Raw genomic sequence first — 23,997 nt, 5'->3', positions numbered from 1 at the left:
GCGCGCATGCGCATTAGGGCGCGCGCGCGGTCATTGACCCTTTCTTAAAGGGCCAGCGTCCACTGACAGGAAATGAAGCACACAGGTACAGGGTATAAAGGGGTTTAGTGTCCAAGTGGGCGGGGCCTGTTCTTCGTGTTTCCCAAGCTAGGAGTCAGGTCTCCTTGTGTTCCTGTGAGATACTCACCTCTCTCTCTTCTAGAGCCGATCCTGCCTTGCCATCCGGTCCTGCTGAATCCCGAACCCCGAATGCTGTCTATCTGCCATCCTGACAGTCCGTACCATCTCTGATCCCTGCGGTGACCCGTCATCTCGCTCCCACGGTTCCGGACCCCGCCTGACATCATCTCGGCTTCCGAACCTGAGCTCCGTCACCCGGACTACCATCAGTGACTCCGTGGTCCCAGGGACTTCACCATTCTACTCTGTTGCACGGACTGTCCTGCTACCTGTAGTGCTCCAGCTACCGGACCCCTTATCATCATCAAGGAGTTCGGCCCAGTGGATCCACCTCCTGGGTCTGCCCGTCCACCTGGCCCTAACAGTAAGAACAGGCCATGGATCCCGCTGAAGCACTAGCAGCCTTACAGGAGGAACTCACACGCCAGCGTGAGACTCAGACCCGCATGCTGCAATTCATGTCTTCTGTGGACGCCCGCCTGAACACGCTACAAGCGTCAGTTACGTCTTCAGCATCTCGGGCTTCCACTAGACAATCCACGGCTCCAGCACCCATGGCAGCCTCTTCGGATGCTTCCAGACTTCGTTTGGCCTCACCACCCCGGTACGCCGGAGATCCCAAGACCTGCAGGGGATTCATAAACCAATGCTCCCTCCATTTCACGCACCTGCCGCATTTGTTTGCCTCCGACCAAGCCAAGGTCGCGTTCATCATGTCCCATCTAGAGGGTGAGGCACTGGCGTGGATGAACCCCTTGTGGGAAAAGGAGGATCCTGTGACCACGAACATCCAGGAGTTCCTGCAGGCATTTCGTGGCACCTTTGACGAGCCCGGACGCGCCTCTGCGTCTGCCTCATCTCTTCTCCGGTTACGTCAGGGGACTCTGACGGTGGGTCAATACGCCATCCGTTTTCGCACCTTGGCTTCGGAACTCGGGTGGAACAACGAGGCCCTAACCGCCGCCTTCTGGGAAGGACTCTCGGGTCGAATTAAAGATGAGCTGGCTGGTCATGACGTACCGTCCACCCTGGATGCCCTGATTACCCTAGCGACTCGAGTGGACATTCGCTTTCAGGAGCGATCCAAAGAGGTGTCCCGGGAGAGACATCCGGTACGGCATTCCTCTCCTCCGCAGAAGCCCGCCGTACTTCAGTCAACGGCATCTGGTGTCTCCGTCCACGAGCCCATGCAGATCGACCGTGTGCGGCAGTCTGAACAACGTCGAGCAGAGCGGCTCGCCAAGGGCCTCTGCTTCTACTGCAGAGAGGGCACACACCTGCTGCGCTCCTGTCCAGAGAGGCCGGGAAACTCCAAAGCCTAGGGTTGGTAGGAGAGGCCACCCTAGGTGCTGGGACTCTCTCAGACCCGGTTACGTGGACTGTGCAAGTGACAACGGGAGAGACGCGGTTCACGGCTGAGGCGTACCTCGATTCTGCGGCAGCAGGCAATTTCATCCAGCAGGCCACAGTGGACAAGTACCAGCTGCCTGTTACTCCACTCGACAAACCCCTCGTGATTGCCTCTGTGGATGGGAGACCCCTCTCTGACACCATCTCCTGGATCACCAGGCCGGTCGAACTGCGTATCGGTGCCCTGCACACCGAGAACATCGCTCTCTACGTCCTCCCACACATGTCCCATCAAATCCTGCTGGGACTCCCCTGGTTAAGGACACACGAACCATCAGTCAGCTGGGGCACTGGTGAAATCACCCGATGGGGCTCTTCTTGCCATGAGAACTGTCTGAAGACCATACAACCCATCCGACGACCTCCGGTTCCAGAGTCCCTACCGGGACTGCCCTCGGCCTATTGGTCCTTCGCGGACGTCTTTGATAAAAAGGAGTCAGAGGTACTTCCGCCACATCGTCCTTACGATTGTGCAATCGACCTGCTCCCGGGAACCACACCACCTCGAGGACGGATATATCCATTGTCTCCAGCCGAAACAAGGGCCATGTCTACTTACATCACAGAGAGCCTGGCAAGGGGATTCATTCGGAGATCCTCCTCTCCTGCTGGAGCAGGCTTCTTCTTCGTTAAGAAGAAAGAAGGCGACTTACGCCCATGCATAGACTACCGGGGATTGAACCAAATCACCGTGAAAAACAAGTATCCCCTGCCGCTCATCCCCGAATTGTTTGATCGGCTTAGAGGAGCTCGTGTGTTCACCAAGTTGGATCTTCGGGGTGCCTACAACCTGGTCCGCATCCGCTCTGGGGACGAATGGAAGACCGCGTTCAATACTCGCGATGGGCACTATGAATACTGCGTGATGCCCTTCGGCCTGTGTAACGCACCAGCAGTCTTTCAAGAATTGGTGAACAACGTTTTCCGGGACCTTCTCTACGTCTGTGTGGTGGTGTATCTGGATGATATCCTTGTCTTCTCTCCGGACCTCCAGACACACAGAGAGAACGTGCAGCTGGTTCTACAAAGACTGAGAGAGAATCGTCTGTACGCCAAGTACGAGAAGTGTGTTATTGAGCAGTCTTCTCTCCCCTTCCTGGGTTACATCATCTCCGATACCGGACTGCAGATGGATCCAAAGAAGGTCTCATCCATTCTCAACTGGCCTTCTCCTTCTGGACTGAAGGCAATCCAACGCTTTCTGGGATTCGCCAACTACTACCGCCAGTTCATCCCTCACTTCTCTGCTCTGACTGCTCCTCTCTCCGCCTTGACCAAGAAGGGGGCTAATCCAAAGGACTGGTCACCTGCGGCCGACGCCGCATTTGGCTCTCTGAAGCGGGCATTTGCCTCCTCTCCTGTACTCCACCGTCCGGAGTTAAACCAACAGTTCACCTTGGAGGTGGATGCCTCCTCCTCGGGAGCCGGAGCAGTGCTCATGCAGAAGTCCTCCTCCGGGAAGATGGTGACTTGCGGTTTTTTCTCCAAGAGCTTCTCAGCGCCTGAACGCAACTACACCATCGGTGACCGAGAGCTATTGGCAGTCAAACTGGCTCTGGAGGAATGGCGCTACCTTCTGGAAGGAGCAGTGTACCCCGTTATTATTTACACGGACCACAAGAACCTGGAATACCTGCGGTCTGCTCAGCGACTGAACCCACGGCAAGCCAGGTGGTCCTTGTTCTTTGCCAGATTTGATTTCCAGCTCCATTTCCGACCCACAGACAAGAATGTACGCGCTGATGCCTTGTCCAGGTCTTTCATGCCCATGGAGCAGGAGGAGGAGACATCCCAACCCATCATCTGTCCTAGTAAAATCATTCCGGTGGCTCCTGTCACCCTGGCCCAGATACCGCCCGGGAAGACCTATGTCTCTGAGTCTGACAGGCAAAAAGTGTTACACTGGGGCCATGCCTCGAAAACAGCCGGTCATGCTGGTCAGAAGAGAACATGGAGTGCGATTGTCCGTCATTACTGGTGGCCATCCCTTCGCACGGACGTCGCTTCTTTTGTCTCTGCCTGCTCCTCTTGTGCCAGGAACAAGACGCCCAAACACCTGCCATATGGCCGTCTTCTGCCTCTGCCTATACCCTCAGTTCCGTGGCAACACATTGCTATGGACTTTATTACGGACTTGCCATTGTCCTCCGGACACACAGTCATATGGGTCGTGGTGGATCGATTCTCTAAAATGGCTCATTTCGTCCCTATGGCTGGACTGCCCTCTGCCCAGGAACTCGCGGACACCTATATACATCACATCTTCCGCTTGCATGGCTTTCCATCACACATTGTGTCCGACAGAGGAACTCAGTTCACCTCCCGCTTCTGGAGGTCTCTCTGCAAACATCTGGGAGTGACTCTGGACTTTTCTTCAGCGTACCATCCTCAGTCGAACGGCCAAGTGGAACGGGTCAATCAGATCTTGACCTCCTTCTTACGTCACTACGTCAACGCCCATCATGACGACTGGTCCACGCTTCTTCCTTGGGCTGAATTCTCCCATAACCACCACGTCAGTGAGTCCTCCTCCAGCTCTCCCTTCCATGTCGTTTACGGACTTCAGCCTTCCGTCCCATTACCTGTATCCTCTTCCTCGGATGTCCCTGCTGCTGATGCTGTAGTCCGTGACTTTTCTACAATTTGGGACTCTGTCAAGACGTCCCTTGAACGTGCTTCCCTGCGGATGAAGAGACACGCAGACAAGAGACGTCTGGACCCTCCGTGTTTCTCTCCTGGAGATCTCGTCTGGCTTGCTTCCAAGTACGTCCGATTGAAGCTACCATCCTACAAGCTGGGTCCTCGCTACATCGGACCGTTTAAAGTCCTCAGCAAGATCAATGAGGTCTCCTACAAGCTACAGCTCCCGGCCACGATGAGGATACCCAACTCCTTCCACGTCTCCCTGCTCAAGCCGGTTGTCCTTGGTCCCTTCTCCGCTGCTGCCAGTTCGGCTCCTCCTCCTATTGCCGATGACGACATCTATGCAGTAAGGGATATCGTGGCCATGAAGACCGTACGGGGTCGACAGTACTTCCTGGTGGACTGGGCAGGGTATGGTCCTGAGGATAGGTCCTGGGAGCCCCGGGAGAATGTGGGCACTCCTCTGATCCGTGCCTTCCTGTCCCGGTTGCGGGGAGGGGGGCGTGGGGGGGGGTACTGTCACGCTCCCCGGGTCCCCTGCTCTGCTCCCCGGCTCACCTGCCACGCTCCCCGGCACCCCTGCCTCGCTCCCCGGTTCTTCGGTCCGGTCTCCGCCGCTCCCCGCTCTCCAGCCTCCATTGCCTGCGCTTCCCAGGCGTCCTGGTCCCCGCTCCCGGCGCCCGTCGGCTTCTCAGCCCCAGCCCGGCTCTGCTGCTTCCTCCTCACCGCTTCCTGCTCTGGCTTCTGGAACCCGGGCCGCGCGCATGCGCATTAGGGCGCGCGCGCGGTCATTGACCCTTTCTTAAAGGGCCAGCGTCCACTGACAGGAAATGAAGCACACAGGTACAGGGTATAAAGGGGTTTAGTGTCCAAGTGGGCGGGGCCTGTTCTTCGTGTTTCCCAAGCTAGGAGTCAGGTCTCCTTGTGTTCCTGTGAGATACTCACCTCTCTCTCTTCTAGAGCCGATCCTGCCTTGCCATCCGGTCCTGCTGAATCCCGAACCCCGAACGCTGTCTATCTGCCATCCTGACAGTCCGTACCATCTCTGATCCCTGCGGTGACCCGTCATCTCGCTCCCACGGTTCCGGACCCCGCCTGACATCATCTCGGCTTCCGAACCTGAGCTCCGTCACCCGGACTACCATCAGTGACTCCGTGGTCCCAGGGACTTCACCATTCTACTCTGTTGCACGGACTGTCCTGCTACCTGTAGTGCTCCAGCTACCGGACCCCTTATCATCATCAAGGAGTTCGGCCCAGTGGATCCACCTCCTGGGTCTGCCCGTCCACCTGGCCCTAACAGTAGTGTATAGCAGAGCTGGGAAAACTGATCATGTCCACACACAGCTCTGTATACACTGTATATCGACAGTGAGCTGCTTATCAGAGGATGGGGTGTGCTTGGTCTAGGAGGCACCTCATTCTGCAATAATAATCTCCTGCTGATAAGACACTCATTGTATTGAAGCAACATCACACAGCCTAACAAGTGATACATTGCTGATATCAGTGTCTCAGCCCCTACCTTTTGCTGCCCTAAGATTACACAGCAAAAACTTTCTGACAGATTCCTTTTAAATGTGTGCAGTTACATAGGTTGAAAAAAAGTCACATCCATCAAATTTGACCTGCTTTGACCAAATAATACATTCACTATCACTAAATTATTTATAGCAGAGTCTGAAACGCCACCTGGTGCTTTTGAGTTGCTTCCTGAGAGCCAGGCATCGTCCTGTTGTGTGCTTACCAAAGATCGGTGTAGCAGGAGTTAATTTCTGCTGGCCTGTGAATTGATGCTAGGGTATTGAGTTTCTGGAGTACTATCACGGCTGCCTCCGCCCTTTAAAAGATGGCGGAATCTTCTTCAACATGCCAATAATAGCTTTTGCGATTCCGGTCTATGTGCATGGTTATCCACCTTCTGGTGAACTGCTGAATGCTATGCTGGTGTGTTATGGAAATACTCTTGTCGTTTGAATATTTCCTTCTTTTTCTTTATTTCCACTTGAGCATGTTTTGTCTATACCTCTGTGAATGACTGCTATGAGTTTGTGTTTGGGTTTCCACCGTCTTTCTCTGTGGGATATATTACTCCAGTCCCGGCTGTGTCCTGGTTTGGGGCTGAGGGGGTATTAGCTCTAGAGCTGATCAGGGGTCAAGACTACGCTGGTGGTCCAGCCTCTTCACCTTCAGAACTACCTCTGGGATAAGGGACAATTAGGGCCCCCTAGCCTGACGGACAGTTTAGGAGCCCCTGTTCCCAGTTACTACATTACCCTTGTAACATTCTCATACTGGAAGGTGCTGGGTTTCTGCAGCTGTTCCCGGTAATTTCCCAGCTATTTAGCTTAGCAGTTTCTCCCAGAGCAGTGCCAGTCTTGGCCTTCTATTTAGTGGTGTTTGTTGGCCTCAGTTATCTGTGGTCTGTGGATTGATCTTTTGCCTCTTCATTTGCCTTGTCCTTTTGCTCTGATCCGCTACCCTCCAGGTATTTTGACTCCAGACTATGAAGTGCGTACACCCATGTCAATCCCTTTAATCTTGATGTACTCTTCTGGAACCTGATTCGGATAGGTTGAACTATCCTGCCTCTAAAGTGGTCTGTGTAGTGATTAGCACCACATCTGCGGTGAATGTTCATTATTCCTTTATAAGGTCATTGGAAGAAATTAATCACATGACAGTCCTTTGTATTGACCACACATATATTTATACATGTACATGAAATCTCCCGAGGCATCTTTTTTCTCAGATTAACAAGCCCCACTTTTCTAACCTTTCATAATAGGAGTCTTCCATTCCATTTAATAATCTAGTTGCCCACCTTTAAACGGACTCTACATTCTTTTTAGAAACTGGATCCCATATTCAAGATGTGGCCTTACAAGGGAAGGTAAAAAAGCTAGGAGTACACTCAGATCACAAGTTATTATTTCGCTTTTTATGATTTCTGAAATCTATTTGCTTTTGCAGCTGCTGCTTGACATTGAGTACTTGACATCAAATGAATTTCCCAGAGTATACACTGCTTATACGCCCTGTATGCCTTTGTCCTATTCAACCTAAAGTCTGTCTAATACACTGTGTGCAGAATTATTAGGCAAGTTGTATTTTAGAGGATTTTTTTTATTGATCAACAACTATGTTCTCAATCAACTCAAAAGACTCATAAATATCAAAGCTGAATATTTTTGGAAGTTGGAGTGAGTTTTTTTTAGATTTGGCTATCTTAGGAGGATCTGTTTGTGCAGGTAACTATTACTGTGCAGAATTATTAGGCAACTTAATGAAAACCAAATATATTCCCATCTCACTTGTTTATTTTCACCAGGTAAACCAATATAACTGCACAAAATTTAGAAGTAAACATTTTTGACATGGAAAAACAAAACCCCAAAAAATTAGTGACCAATATAGCCACCTTTCTTTATGATGACACTCAACAGCCTACCATCCATAGATTCTGTCAGTTGCTTGATCTATTTACGATCAACATTGCGTGCAGCAGCCACCACAGCCTCCCAGACACTGTTCCGAGAGGTGTACTGTTTTCCCTCCCTGTAGATCTTACATTTTATGAGGGACCATAGGTTCTCTATGGGGTTCAGATCAGGTGAACAAGGGGGCCATGTAATTATTTTTTCATCTTTTAGACCTTTACTGGCCAGCCATGCTGTGGAGTAGTTGGATGCATGTGATGGAGTATTATCCTGCATGAAAATCATGTTTTTCTTGAACAATACCGACTTCTTCCTGTACTGCTGCTTCAAGAAGTTGTCTTCCAGAAACTGGCATTAGGTCTGGGAGTTGAGCTTCACTCCATCCTCAACGAAAAAGGTCCCACAAGTTAATCTTTGATGATACCAGCCCATACAAGTACCCCACCTCCACCTTGCTGGCGTCTGAGTCGGAGTGGAGCTCTCTGCCCTTTACTGATCCAGTCTCTGCCCATCCATCTGGCCCATCAAGAGTCACTCTCATTTCATCAGTCCATAAAACCTTTGAAAAATCAGTCTCAAGATATTTCTTGGCCCAGTCTTGACGTTTTATCTTATGTTTCTTGTTCAAAGGTGGTCGTTTTTCAGTCTTCCTTACCTTGGCCATGTCCCTGAGTATGGCACACCTTGTTCTTTTTGATACTCCAGTAATGTTTTAGCTCTGAAATATGGCCAAACTGGTGGTAAATGGCATCTTGGCAGCTTCATGCTTGATTTTCCTCAATTGATGGGCAGTTATTTTGCGCCTTTTTTGCCCAACACGCTTCTTGCGACCCTGTTGGCTATTTGCTATGAAACTCTTGATTGTTTGGTGATCACGCTTCAAAAGTTTGGCAATTTCAAGACGGCTGCATCCCTCTGCAAGACATCTCACTATTTTGGACTTTTCAGAGCCTGTCAAATCTCTCTTCTGACCCATTTTGCCAAAGGAAAGAAAGTTGTCTAAGAATTAAGCACACCTTATATATGGTGTTGATGTCATTACACCGCACCCCTCCTCATTACAGAGATGCACATCACCTGATTTACTTAATTGGTAGTTGGCTATCAAGCCTATACAGCTTGGAGTAGAACAACATGTATAAAAAGTATCATGTGATCAAAATACTCATTTGCCTAATAATTGTGCACACGGTGTAATCATGTAGAGCTAAGTAAAATATTTTTCTCTTTGAATGCCATGGTATGATTGTGAGCTGGAAAGGCTTTTTACTGTATACCTGACCAGGGTTTGCCCTCAATAAAGTGTGCCACTCTGCTTTTACTGTCTTCTGTCTGATGGTCTCTTGTATCCTCTTCTCTGTGTGTTGCACCTGAAAATATTACAAAATAATGAAAATATATTTTTATTATCGCCTCACTATTGTGCGATATTCATTAATTATAGTATTTAGTTTTCTAGGAATATTTTAGTTTGGTTCCTACTATATCTATACCAGATAGTATTACGGACTTGTTATTAAAGGACTTCTCCGAGAATGAGATAAAATAGCATCCCTGGTATAATTCAACTGCAGCGCCTCCTGGTTACAAGTCAGTACAGGCAGCAGACTGAAACCTGTGCTTCAACTCACAGGAGCTGTATCACACATACTTCAGTCAGCAATGGTCTATGTGCTGTGAAGAAAAATTTTAACCCATGTTGTGTTTGAGAAGAAGATATCAAACTTTATCCCCCTGCTCTATCAGCCTGACAGCTTTATAGCAGTGCAGACTGCGCCTAAATGAATAACAAATAATCAGTAAGGAGAATGAACATGGTGAAACCTGTTGTTCTCAGCGAGAAAGAGATATATTTCTTCATATATTACAGCCTGACTGAGTTATGTAATACAGCTCTTGTCACTTGACACACAGGTCTTGGGAGATATATATCATTGGCTTGAAGCCCATGCTGACAGAGGATGGGCTATAGTTTGAATTATAGTAGGGATGCCATTTTATCTAATTCACAGAGAACCACTTTAAAGGGAATATGTCACCATGTTTTTGCTGTACAATCTGAGAACACCATGATGTAGGGGAAGGAAGCTTGATTCCAGCGATGTATCACTTACTGGGCTGCGTTTTGCTGTTTCAATACAATCAGAGTTTTAGCGGCAGGAGATTATCACTACAGGACAATTTGCCTTGATCCTAGCACTAATGTATACAAAAAGCTTCCAATCAGTGGTGTGGGCGGGGTTATACAGCTCAACATTCTAAACTTGGTTAAATCTGCATCAGAAAAAAATGTGATTCTATCACACCTGCTGCACCGAGTAAACTAAGTGACACATCACTATAATCAGGCTCTCTGCCACTACATAATGCTGCTGTCAGATTACATAGTAAAATCCTGCTGACATATTCAATTTAACCTATTTCTATATACATTTCCATATACTTTATAAGCAGATCTAGCAATTCCATGTAATAAATGGTTGATTATTGATTGGAATGGCTGTCGTATAATAGCTAATTTACCCTGCAGTAAGAAATGTATAGCCCCCACAGTTTCCTCTAGGAATAAGAATGAGTCACTGGGGGGAGATTCTGAAGTCAAACTCGTGACCACCTGATCACCAAGTGAGCTTCATTTTAAAAAAGGTTTATCTTAGTGAGAAAGCGCTTTTAAAGCCCATAAACTTGTAATTCACAGCTATTTTGAATGGTCTATAAGAGGCATAACTGGCTATTAGGACCATGGTCATCTATAGAAATCTGTATACATGGTACATTATTTTTTCCACCTTCTCTGGTGTTCTTTGGCCGTACTTCCGTCTGTCTTTTCTCTCCAGAACTACTGGCTATAAGTGTTTAAGGCACCACCACTACAGTGAGGAGGGGGGGTGTCAGTGCTGGAATAGCATTTTAAATGTAAGCCCCCTGCCCCTATCATATACACACTTTTCAGCGGCTTCATCGTTTTTCAGTGCCGCTCTGGACCCGTGGGGCTATTTTGTGCCCATAACTTCTGATTGCCCGGAAGTCAGAAGTTACGTCACAAGGTTTCAATGCAAGTCTATGAGAGCCAGAATGATGCTCACTAGAATGGTAGTGAGTTCTGACCTCCATGAAACACTGGAACTGACGGCAGGTCACAAATCACAGGAGACCGACTAGAAGAATGCTGGAAAAAATGAAGATGGTGGCAAGTGGGGCAGTAAAACAATAAAAAAGGGCAATAAAATAAAAAAAAATGCTGGGGTAGTGCTTTAATCTTCTGGGGTGCCCTCTGATTCTGCTTCCTTCTGTCCTTGTTCTAGAGAACTACTAGCTATATATGTCTTACCTTCTGTGGAGTCTTCTGACTCTGCTTCCTTCTGTCCTTCCTCTCCAGAAGTACTGACTATATGTTGTTCACCTTCTCCAGTATCCTCTGACTCTGATTTTTGTTTTCCGTCCTCGCTAGAACTAATGGCTATATTTTGTCCACTTTTTACGGTGTCCTCTGACTCTGCTTCCTTTTGTCCTTCCTCTCCAGAAGAACTGGCTATATGTTGTCTACCTTCCCAAGTGTTTTCTGTCTCTTTTTGTTGTCCTTCTTCTCTAGAACTAGTGGGTATATTTTGTCCACCTTCCCCAGTGTCCTCTGTCTCTTTTTGTTGTACTTCCTCCCCAGAACTACTGGCTATATTTTGTCCACCTTCCGTGGTGTCCTCTGTCTCTTTTTGTTGTCTTGCTTCTCTAGAACTACTGGCTATATTTTGTCCACCTTCCCCGGTGTTCTCTGACTCTGCCTCCTTCTGTCCTTTCTGTACAGAACTACTGGCTATAGTTGAAATTGTAATAGTAGTGTTTTCCCCTTTTTCTTCTGGCTGACTATCTCCTTCCTGGAATTCAGCCCAGAAATCAGCTGGATCCATTTCCCCTATTTCAATTACCGGCCCTAAAGGGAAAAACCAAAGGAAAAATTAAATCATGCAGTAAGTGAAGAAATGTGTTTGCTTAAATAATTGATCTCAAGAATATTCCCTGGGTATAACAAAAATAAACAAACAAGAAAATGTATAAGGGAGGATTCTGACAGTGATATTTTATGGTCCACTTATGGACCACAAGGCATGGATTAATAGACTCAAACTTTCAACCTCATAGATGCCTATGAGGCTCTCAGTTTGGGTCAGGAGACCTTTGGTTAGTCTTGTTATTAAAGTCTGAAAACAGGCCATGAAATATGGCGGTTTCAACCTGGGTAAAAGCAGAGGTAGTAAGCAATCCATCCCAAGGTGTTAAATAGGGGAATAGACTTTTGCCACAAGCAATAGATAAAGTCTTGGAGATGCTTGGCACCCATAGGTTTTCAATTATTAACCAATCCCACCAAAATCGGCAGGTTTGGCTGACTATAGTCTAACATTTTTGGCCAACTCCCTCCTATTACAGATTCTCTCATCTCTGGGCATCACAGACTTGGCTCTATCTTGGATCTCTTCATACATAACCGACTGAACTTTCAGCGTCTCCCATTCTCACACCACCTCCTCATCTCACCCCCTATCTGTCGGTGTCCCCCAAGGCTCAGTTCTTGGACCCCTGCTGTTCTCCATCTACACCTTCGGCTTGGGAAAGCTCATAGAGTCCCACGGCTTTCAGTATAATCTCTATGCCGATGATATGCAGATCTACCTCTCTGGACCTGACATTACCTCTCTACTAACCAAAATCCCCCAATGTCTGTCTGCTATTTCATCCTTCTTTTCTCTGCACAATTCCTAAAGCTTAACATGGACAAAACAGAATTCATTATCTTTCCTCCTCCTCACTCAACTCATCCAACAAGCCTTTCCATCAAAGTTGACGGCTGCTCACTCTCCCCGGTCTCACAAGCTCGTTACCTTGGAGTAACCCTCGACTCTGCACTATCCTTCAAGCCACACATCCAAGCCCTTTTCACCTCATGCCGACTACAACTCAAAAATATCTCCCGGTCCTGAAGCACCCTCTCTAGCGTTTATCCAAACAAAACTAATGTTCATATTCAAAATGGACTGGCTGGATGCACTGTCGAATAAGGAGAAGTTGAATAAGCGTTTCTTTGAAACATGGTCTTTATTTATACCTAACTTGGCTACAGTGCTTAAGGATAGACTAAAATCTCAGTTTGGACAGACCTCTTGGTACCTTTTTGAAATGCTCAATGGACACATACCAATTACATAAGTTACCATTTTAAGTTGCTTCTGGTCGCACGCAGAGCGGGGGGAGGGGTGGGCGGGACTGTTTTGATTATAATGTCATCAATGAAATGCTCTTTGTATAAGAGCAGATTGTAAAAGAAATTCGGTTAAAATTTAATAAAAAGATGTTTTAAAAAAAATATATATATCTCCCGGATCCGTGCTTTCCTTAACCAAGAATCAGCCAACACATTGGTGCATGCCCTCATCATCTTCCGCCTCGACTACTGCAACTTCCTGCTCTGTGGCCTCCTTTCTAACAATCTTGCACCCCTCCAAACTATCCTAAACTCTGTGGCCCAATTAATGCACCTGTCCTCTCGCTATCCCTGGCCTCGCCACTCTGCTAATCCCTTCACTGGCTTCCCATTGCCCAAAGACTCCAGTTCAAAACACTAACCATGACATACAAAGCCATGCACAACCTGTCTCCTCCCTATATCTGTAATCTAGTCTCCTGGTACCTTCCTGCACGCAACCTCAGATCCTCACAAGATCTCCTTCTCTACTCCTCTGATATCTCCTCTTCCCACAATCGCATACAAGATTTCTCCCGCGCCTTTCCCATATTCTGGAATGCTCTACCCCAGCATATCAGACTCTCGCCTACTGTAGAAAGCTTCAAAAGGAACCTGAAGACCCACCTCTTCTGACAAGCCTACAACCTACAACAACACTCAGTCCATTACACGACTGCGCAACCAGTTCTGTCCTCACCTATTGTACCCATTCCCTGTAGGCCGTGAGCCCTCGCAGGCAGGGTCCTCTCTCCTCCTATACCAGTCTGTTTTTGTAATGTTCATGATTGTTGTACTTGTTTGTTATGTATACCCTATTCACTTGTAAAGCGCCATGGAAGAAATGGCACTATACTAATAATAAATAATAAGTGATCCATCATCTACCATCATGTAATACTAAATATTTTACTGTGTAGTAGTGCACCAAATAGTACTACAGGAAAAAATATAAAAAAGGAATGTATTAATGTCCATAATAAACTGGAGATTGTTAAATAAGTGGTGAGTGCTAGGAAGCCAAGAGGTACATTGTATTTGGCACAATGCATACACGCATATACGAGCTTTAGAGTTCTGCACGGTCATGAAAAAGCACAAAAATGAACACTGGCATTAAAAAATGGAAAATACATATATTTGGTCTCACATTGTCGCGGGTTGCGTGGCTGCCAGGTCTCGGCCTTTACATTTATAACATCATAGAATTTTTCCAAGAGACTAAGAACTCTTTGCCTGTCTAGGAAGCCGACCTACAAGCATTAAGGAGACATAGAGGTTATACAATTTCTCAAGATAGCAATTATCTCAGATGTTTTGAAAGTGACAACTTCTGATTATCATGAAAAAGATTAACAGAGTCCGTCTGCATTTACTAACTAGTATCTCTGAGTCATTTCCCATGTACCATTTAGATTCATTCATTTTTAAAGTTCTTAATAATAGTTGATAATATACAGAGGGAAAGTATTTTGGGGAGATTCCACTTTTTTTTATTTTAAATCCATCCATTGTTTTAGTTTAAAATGCAAATCCATCCATTGGGGTTTTTTTTAAACATCTGTTTTATTCAAATTTTTTAACATAACAGAAAATAAAGCAATTTTATGGTCAAATAGTAAACATCAGCATACATGAGATTGATTTGTTCGCCAATGCATCTGCAAAGCTTGCAAAGAAAAAAAAAAAGGATAGTATCACAAACAAAGAATGGAAATGTGAGTATGAACCCTTCCACAGTTATGTTCCTGTTATGATGTCTAAGGCTATGTGCGCACTTTGCTTTTTTACCTGCTTTTCCGCTGCTTTTTCAACTGTAGCGTTTTAATGCGAAAATGCATAGTCTATGGGAATTTGGGATTTCTTGTGCGCACTTTGCTGTTCAAAATGCTGCGTTTTTGTTGCAGAAATTTGGGCAAAAACTCTGCTTTTTAAAGAAGCAACATGTCAATTGTTTTTGCCATTTGCGTTTTGAACTGCAAGTATATCGACGCAAAGTGCGCACATAGCCTAAAAGCAGAATTTTTGCCCAAATTTCTACCACAAGAACGCAGCGTTTTGAACAGCATAGTGCGCACAAGAAATCCCAAATTCCCATAGACTTTGCTTGAAAAGCAGAACGCATGCATTTTGGCATTAAAACGCTGCAGGTAAAAAAGCAAAGTGCGCACATAGCCTTAGGGGTACTTCTCTCATAGCGAGATCACTGCTGAGTCACAGGTTTTGTGACGTACCAGTGACCTCATCAGTGATCTCGCTGTGTGTGACACTAAGCAGCGACCTGGCCCCTGATGTGAAATCGCTGATCGTTACACACTGTTGTGGTTCATTTTTTGCTCGTTGGTTCCCCGCTGTGCAGCACACATCGGCATGTTTCACAGCGGGAGACCAACGAGCACCGACTCTGTGTAAGCAGCGTACGCTGGTAACCAAGGTAAATATCGGGTAACTAAGCAAAACGATTTGCTTGGTTACCCGATATTTACCTTGGTTACCAGCACCACTTAGCGCTGGCTCCCTGAATGCGTAACCAGGGTACACATCGGGTTACTAAGCAAAGCGCTTTTCTTAGTTACCCGATATTTACCCTGGCTACGTGTACAGGGAGCCAGCATGCAAAAAAAAATTTTTGCCAGCATGCATTAGTTTAAAAAAACACAGGATGTCAAAAACATGATGTGACAAATACCTTTGTATTCTTCAACAAATGTTTTTTGTCTTTGGCATTTATTGTCTGTAAGGGAGAATCCCCTTGCTGTCTGCAATGTCTTATACAACTATTTGTTTATTTACTACAGGTAAAACTAGCTGTCAAACTGTGTACGGGTTTTGCTATGCAGTTACCAGTCGCATGGCGGAGTCCTTACCACAATGGCGCCATGTGAATACAACCTAAAGCCTCTTCAGATCCATGTCCATGTTTAATCAGGTACAAGCTACACACGTGGGTATGGTCATACGTGTGTCACACATGTGAAATCTTTGTTTGCATATGTGTGACATGTACCAGAGAAAACACGGGTCTTTGAAATAAAAAAAAATCCATATTTACCTGTATCCAGCGCTGGTTTCTTCGGCTCTACTGTCTCCTGCTTCTCACCCCTGCTGATTATGTTCATTGAATATTCACTGCACTTTGGACCTGGAAGTAGGAGCATCACTGGGGACAGATTGCCGGGGACAGCATCCCCGGGGACAGGTGAGAATCCAGCAATGAACGCTCATGACCTCCTGATGATACCCGTAACTTTGGATACGGTGACTTCACGAGTTCATCAGAGTTCATTGGGAACTCGGATTACCTCCTCAACGTCACTGCATACACACTGCCTGCTGGATACTCACCTGTCCCCGGCGCTGTCTCTATCCATGCCATTGCAGGCACTGTCCACGGCGATGTTGTCCCCGATGTTGTCGCCGGCACTGTCCCCCGCGATGCTCCTGCTTCCAGGTCCAAGGTGCAGTGAATATTCAATGAACATAATTAGTGGGGTTTAGAAGCAGGAGATAGCAGAGCCAAAGAAAGTAGTGCTGGATACAGGTGAGTATAGAAAATCTTTTTATTTCAAAGACACATGTTTTCTCTGGTACGTGTCACACTGATGTCACATGGATCACATCAGTGTGCAATCTGTGTGACACCCATGATTGACAAGTTTCCGTGTGTGCGTGCGGGGCCACGAGGGTTCACACGGTCCGTGTGAAAACACGGACGTGTGTGTAACTCCAGAGAATAACATGGGTACGTGTGGCATCCGTGTTAAAAATGGATGTCACACGTACCTGAAACACGGACGTCTGAAACCGGCCTAAGGCCTCCTTCACATATCCATGTTTAAACATGTATGTGAAAAAAATTGTACCGCTGTCATCAGTGTGACATCCATGTGTCTGTTTTTACCATCAGTGCCATCGGTGTTTAACACTGCAAAGTATAGGAGAAGCTTGTAATGTATTTAGTTAATGATTCATCAATGAAAAACAATTACAACACATGGATGATACGTGTTTTTCACTGAGCCATAGACTCACTTATTATATTATTATATTATATTACTTATTATTATATTATATTATTATATTATATTATTATATTATATTATATTACTTATTATATTATATTACTTATTATATTATTATATTATATTATATTATATTACTTATCATTAACACTTGTCATCTATGCTGCCAGAAAAAAAGGACATGGGAAAATCAACATAGGTTATAATGGGTATGTGTGGTGTCCGTGAAAAAAAACGTATGCCACATGTACCTGAAACACGGACTTCTGAAGGAGGCCTAACAGGATAAAGACACATTTGGCATAAATGGTTAATGAAGTGCATCTTGATCTAACAAGTCTGAAAAATGTTGACATACACCAGCTTTTGCTTGATTGACATCTGTTCAACACCGCTACCGCACTGTTATCAACGAAGCTGAAAATTCAGACCCATAGGGTGGTGCTGGGATGAAAATAATTCAGCCTCAATTATATAAGAATTCCAAGCTGATTTTCTCAGTGGTGGTAAGAACATTTGTGGTATGCAGGAAATGTTCGATTTTTGTATTTTACTACCGAACACAGCAATTAGTTCTATATACGGTAAATAAATGAACATTACATATTAAACCAACCTTTCCTGAGTCACATTCAAGAAAGAGATCAGAAAATTTCTGCCTCCAGATATCATGGCGAATGGTCTCACGGAACATGTCCGCACACTGGGCCATGTGGTGCAAGAATTCCTGGAAGTAATCCGTGTTGAGGTGGCTGATAAATGGGTATATATACTGTGAGGAAAAAGCAAAGGTATTATTAAAAAGGCATCAAATGCATTATGTAAGACTGCATGTCAAAATACCCATTAAATGATACGAAAACTCTTAGAATATTTAGCATTTTCTAAATTGGTCTTAATTAAAATATTGAAATGGTGTGAAAACCATTGCATCAGGTAGAACACTCACCTGTCCTGCGACGTCGCTCTAGCCCGCGACCCGCCTCCTTCCTAAGGGGGCGGGTCGTGCGGCGTCACAGCGATGTCACACGGCAGGTGGCCAATAGCAGCGGAGGGGCGGAGATGAGCAGGATGTATACATCCCGCCCACCTCCTTCCTTCCGCATTGCAGCCGGGACGCAGGTAGGAGATGTTCCTCGCTCCTGCGGCTTCATACACAGCGATGTGTGCGGCCACAGGAACGAGGAATAACATCGTACCTGTCGCTGCAGCGGCATTATGGAAATGTCGGACCCTACACCGATGATACGATAACGACGCTTTTGTGCTCATTAATCGTATCAAAAAGGATTTGCACACTACGATATCGCCTGCGACGCCGGATGTGCGTCACTTTCGATTTGACCCCACCGACATCGCACCTGCGATGTCGTAGTGTGCAAAGCCCGCCTAAGGCTTTATTACTAATAGAGATGGGCGAATAGGGAAATAGTCGTGTTCGGATTATACTATTCCAATACCAAGTACTATTCCAGAATTCGTCACAAATAACGAATCTAATGCAAGTCAATGGGCAACCCGAGTATTTTTCTGGGAAATCATCGAGAAAAATGTTTGGGTTCCCCATTGACTTGCATTAGATTCGTTATTTGTGACGAATACTCGGTATTGGGATACTATAATCCGAATATTTCACTATTTGCCCATCTCTAATTATTAATTTTGAGAACACAATTATTTGATATATCAACTGATGTAAGGCCTCCTGTACACAGCACAATCATGTACACCGTCCCTGTTGGGAGTCAAATATGGTTTATTCCATACTTATAGGGTAACGTCTGATTGTTTTTAAACATGGAAGTAGCAATATATCTGTATGGGCACATGGCCCCCAAAACAAGTGATACTTTTTTTGTAGAGATCTGATGAGTCATGAGAAATCTAGTGTAGAAATAATATGCAAATCAGGCTAGAAGTGCTCCGGGGGCGTGTCAGTACATGGGCTGCTTTATGTAAGTGCAGTGACACGCCCCTAGTGCACTCACAGCTGATTTGCAATTAGCTTCTACATTAGATTTCCCTTGACTGATACATTAGATCTGTACAAGAGGTGTCATTTCTATTCAGCAACAAACACGTATACAACCATACTGCTGCTTCCATATGTAAAAATCTGCTGACATGTTTCCTTTAAAGTTCAGCTTGATTGATGGTTGTACCTCAAGAAATAAACAGACTTTTCTTCACTGGCATGAATGTAAATTATAGGTATGCAGATTATTCTTAGTATACGCTGTAGTATAATACATAAATTGGTGGTTAGGCATCAGATAATGAATGCAAAAAGAAAACAGACAGATGGAAACATTTTTCACCTCTATAAAATCTTCTTCATTTAACTTCTGCTCCATCGTGTCTGCAGTCACCAGGTCTTTACTGTATGCTGACAAAACAAAATTGAAGATGTCTTTTATTTTATATATATATATATATATATATACATATGTATATATATGGAGATATATATATATATATACATACACATATATAAACACACACACACATATATATATATATATATACACATACAGTATATATATATATATATATATATATATATATATATATATATTAAATAAAGCAAGGCGCAGCCAGAAATGGACCTTCCTATTACATATCACATCCACCATATATATAAAGAAACATTTTGTATTCACATGCTGTTAACAATAATCCAGCGCCACCTGGTGTTTAAAGTACATATAGCATGGTGCAATAAGGGTATGTTCGATGTAATTTTCTGCACCAAAAAACGCACCTTGTGGCAGAGAAACGAACCAGAAATGTGTGCATTTTTGGGCCTTTTTTAGTGAATTCAATGGTTGGAAGGGCTGAAAACGGCAGGAAAAAAACGCACCAACAATTGACATGCTGCAGTTTTTTGGTGCACTAATAACTGCAGGGAAAAAAGAAGCAACGTGTGTATAGCACTTCTGATTTCATATAGACTTTGCTCGGAGAAGGATAGACATACAGATTTGGGCAGCAAACCGCACAATAAACTGCTCTAAAAAAACGCACAACTGTACCATGCACACAGGGTCTAAATGCTCAGACACTTGTCAAAGCCAGGTATCTGTATAGTAAGCCCCTATATTCTACAGAGCTTCCAGTAAAAAGGAGGGCAGAAGGCTATCTACAGCTATGTTCACAAGTTGTATTTTTGCTGCGCTTCTTTCTGCAGCAAAACCTGATCTTTTGGCAGTAAAAAAACTGCATTTTTGTCTGAGCTCTTGCTGCAGTTTTTGTGTCATTTGTCTACATTACATGTTTAAATAAAGTTAGTTTCATTCGGATCCGAGAGCAACGAACGCCCATTGGACCAGACCATATCGGACAGCCCCGCAGGTGAGTAGGTGACAGGATCCCTTTAATACTCCCTTCAGTGTTCAGGTTTCAGTCATGGGGGCGGTGCTAGCACGTGTTCAGTCACTGTTCTGTGTATAGCTATATCCGCACCCCCTCACTGACTGACAGCCACCCATCATTAGAGATTGTTGTCAGTCAGTGCGGGGGGGGGGCACTTTTACAGTCACCACTCCCCATGCACAGAGCGGTGACTGAACACGTGTCGGCGCTACCCCTTTGTCTGAAACCTGTACACTGCTGGGAGTATTCAAGTTAATTTCCTCCTGGTTCAAAGTGCAGAAAGCGGGCAGGTTTCAAATGCTATTAACCTGCAGATTAACCCCATTATCTACAGGTTCATAGCGTTTTTGCACGCGACAGGTTCTTTTTAATTGAAACAAGGCAGATATATTAATGGCCCAAGGCCAAGGGCAGAGTGAATAAGACCCTGGCTGTACAATTGCAGCCAGGACAGCTTTTGCCTGAAATTCCCTTGAGAAAACATAGTTTGAAAAGCCAACCAGGGACATAGATAGGAACGTGACTATATCGGCATGATCCCCAGTTGGCTTGTTTCTCCAAGGTGCACGCATAGGGAGAGACCTGTCAATCAACTAGAACGGTGCAGGGAAAAAACAGCCGGGTGGCACACCGGATTAGTCTCATCTCTGCAAATGGTCTCTGACCGGCTTTCCAAACTATGTTTTCTCTGTGGCATTTCAGAGAAAGACATACCTGGCTGCAATCACGCATCCAGGCTCTGATCCATGCTGCCCGTCGTTTGGGCAGCAATGCATAAAACTAGTGACAAGTTCTTTTTAACTTTCCTATTAGTGAATCTTACCTGGTTTATTATCTATTTCAAGCTGAGAAATTACTTCAAAAAATGATTTTAAAGCACTTTGTACCTGGATTTAATGAGAAACACATGAACATTATGTAAATATCAAAAATATCCACAAGCATTTTCACCATAACAAATTATACAATTACACATTATTTTGCTACATTAAATTTATTTTGAGTAAATTTCTCAACTCTACTGCAGTCAACTAAAGAGTACCCCTGGGTTCAGGAGACAAAGGATGATTTTTATCTCTAAGGGCTCATGTGCACGTTGCCGAATTTCACGTATTTACGCTGCGTATTGCACCGCAGCGTAAATGCATGCGACCAGCGTCCCCTGCACAATCTATGAAGATTGTGCATGAGACGTGCGCATGTTGCGTTTGAGAGCGCAGCGATTTGGATGCCAAAATTTTGTTCCAAATCGCTGCGTTCTAAGAAGTGACATGTCACTTCTTTTCTGCGCTTTGGATGCTGCTCCCGCCCTGTCTATGGGAGAAGCTGCATCCAGAGCGCATGAAAATGGCTTTTTTTCTGCAGAAACACTGCATTCATTATGCAGTGTTTCTGCAGCGATTTGACGCGCACATGTGCTGTCAAATCCCTGCATAAATTTCTGCAGTTACACGACACAACGTGCGCACACAGCCTAATGCATAATTCTTCATGGGAGGGGAGAAAGATGATCTTAGTCTTGCTTTGATATCTACTAATTACAGTTAAAGGGAATCTGTCATGAGGTTTTTGCTATCTCATCTGAGAGTAGCATAATGTAGAGACAGAGACCCTGATTCCAGCGATGTGTCACTTACTGAGCTGTTTGCTGTCATTTTGATAAAATCAATGTTTTCTCTGCTGCAGATCTAGCAGTTAAGGTATGGTAACACTTGTGCATAGCTTGTGATGCGAGAGCATCACAAAAGATTTGCTAATGACCCTATGCTGCCAATTTCAGCAGAGGGCTAAGCGACTGTGATCTGATCTTGCGATCTGGTCACAGCTGCGGAGAAGAGGGAGGGAGCACTTTCTCTATCCTCCACTGCCTGTCTCTGCGTATGGCCTGTTCTCCACTAGCGTTTTTTTCCTGCAAATTCCCTCGCATTGAGAAACGGTTTGCAATCTTGCAAATGGTTTCTAATGATGCTGTCTCCATTTCCCTGTTTTTCTCAGACGATACACGGGCTCTCCTTGAAATCGCAGCATGCTGCGATTTGATGCGATTCTCAGCTCTCTCACCCCCATGCAAGTCAGAATCCGGGTGGCATGCGCATGTCACACGGATCATGACACTTGCATCCCGCGTCAGACTGGCTACTGGAGGAATCTCCTGTAAAACCAGTCCTGGCCGCGGTAACCTGCACTGAACCCCGGAGCTGTCACCTGAGCTCCAGACTGCAGCCTGAACAGCGAGCGCTGAGTGATGGATTCCCCGGCGATTGCTGTTCAGGTCAGCACAGCTGCAAACAGATCAGGCAGACGCTGGAGCTCAGATTACAGCTCCGGAGCTGAGTGCAGGTAACCGCGGCCAGGACTGGTTTTACAGGAGATTCCTCCGGTAGCCAGTCCTACGCTGCTTGCCTAAAAACTCACATAGCACTCGCATGACGCTCACATGTCATACGGATGCTATGTGAGGAAAAAAACACACACCGTACGCAGATCACACGCAGGACACACGCAGGATACTCCACTCACATTTTGAGCCGAGTATCGCTGTGATTTAAAAAACGCTAGTGGAGAAGAGGCCTATATTGCACTGTGGTCCAATGACATGTGAGTACAGTGAGATTTTGCTGCCAAACACAGCATGCTGCAATTCATCGCTCATGCCAATATGGCATGAGAAATCAATCGCAGATGGACACTGTCCCATAGTTTTGCACTAGAGTGAGAGCAATCCAATGTTTTATCCGTGCAAAATGCAAGTGGAACCGAGCCCTTATACAGAGCTCATGAATATGCTGGACTACCTGCAGCATGCCAAGTAGTCCTCTAATGATAATCTACTGCTGATTACCTAGTGATTTTATCAAAACTACACTAAGTAGCCCATTAAGTGACACATTGCTGGGATCAGGATCTCTGCCCCTACATTATGCTGCTCTCAGGTGGCAAAAACCTGATGACAGATTTCCTTTCATTTTAACTTTTAGCGGGAAATAGAAATAAAAAAAAACATTGATCAGTACATCATGTGAAATTGATTGGTATGAGTCTGACCAGTGCAAGAGGAATCCTGCCATTAACATCCAAGGTCCATTCTTGGAACTGCAGGGACAAGGCTCCTTTCCTCTTCTCCATCACTTCTGTTTGGATGCCTTCCACTTGCACTCGCTTACTTTGGTTTTCCTTCAGCTCCTCTTTTAGCTGACCAAGCCTGCAGCCAACATAGTCATAACCAATGCGATGTAAAGCATTATCTATATATTATCATCAACGTCAATAACGTAAAATACAGAGAAATTAGAGCAGACAACATGAATAATATCTGTAAATACATGAGACATGGATTACATTGTAGCACCACACAAAACTGGAATGACATTAACCTGTTTAATGAGTATAAAACATGGTAGAGTATAATAAAGGTGTGTGCTGCAGGGGTTACTACTGTGACTTTCCACCTTTACTTCTCCATGGAATTTCTTGATCCACAAAGTATGTTATTTAGTATTTTGCAAAGAGCCAGATTCAGAATTTGCTTTTTTTCAAGTCACTTTACATTTTTTGTCATGCTGTTTGCATAGTTTTTAAGGTTGAATGTAGACAAAAATCCATAGAGTTCAACCTATAAGCTAAAATATTGATTCAGAAGAAAGGAAAGACTTGATAAGGCAGATGGATCGCCCGTATTAGTGGAAAAATTTCT

At 45.1% G+C, this 23,997-nt stretch overlaps 1 protein-coding gene across 1 annotated transcript in view; it reads right to left on the bottom strand.

The window, feature by feature from the left end:
• The window catches only part of EFCAB5 (EF-hand calcium binding domain 5), a 71,251-nt gene that overhangs the window by 34,421 nt on the left and 12,833 nt on the right, over positions 1-23,997 (bottom strand). The window contains exons 3-9 of the mRNA XM_075333174.1: positions 23,349-23,505; positions 21,127-21,190; positions 19,250-19,317; positions 17,548-17,703; positions 14,060-14,162; positions 11,005-11,601; positions 8,951-9,043 (exon numbers count right to left, since the gene is read on the bottom strand). Of these exons, the coding sequence (XP_075189289.1) occupies positions 8,951-9,043; positions 11,005-11,601; positions 14,060-14,162; positions 17,548-17,703; positions 19,250-19,317; positions 21,127-21,190; positions 23,349-23,505 (1,238 nt within the window). The remainder of the gene's footprint in view (positions 1-8,950; positions 9,044-11,004; positions 11,602-14,059; positions 14,163-17,547; positions 17,704-19,249; positions 19,318-21,126; positions 21,191-23,348; positions 23,506-23,997) is intronic.

This window comes from Anomaloglossus baeobatrachus, chromosome 2 (genome assembly GCF_048569485.1).
Source record: "Anomaloglossus baeobatrachus isolate aAnoBae1 chromosome 2, aAnoBae1.hap1, whole genome shotgun sequence".
Lineage (NCBI taxonomy): Eukaryota > Metazoa > Chordata > Amphibia > Anura > Aromobatidae > Anomaloglossus > Anomaloglossus baeobatrachus.
This window is presented reverse-complemented; position numbering and strand designations above follow the sequence as displayed.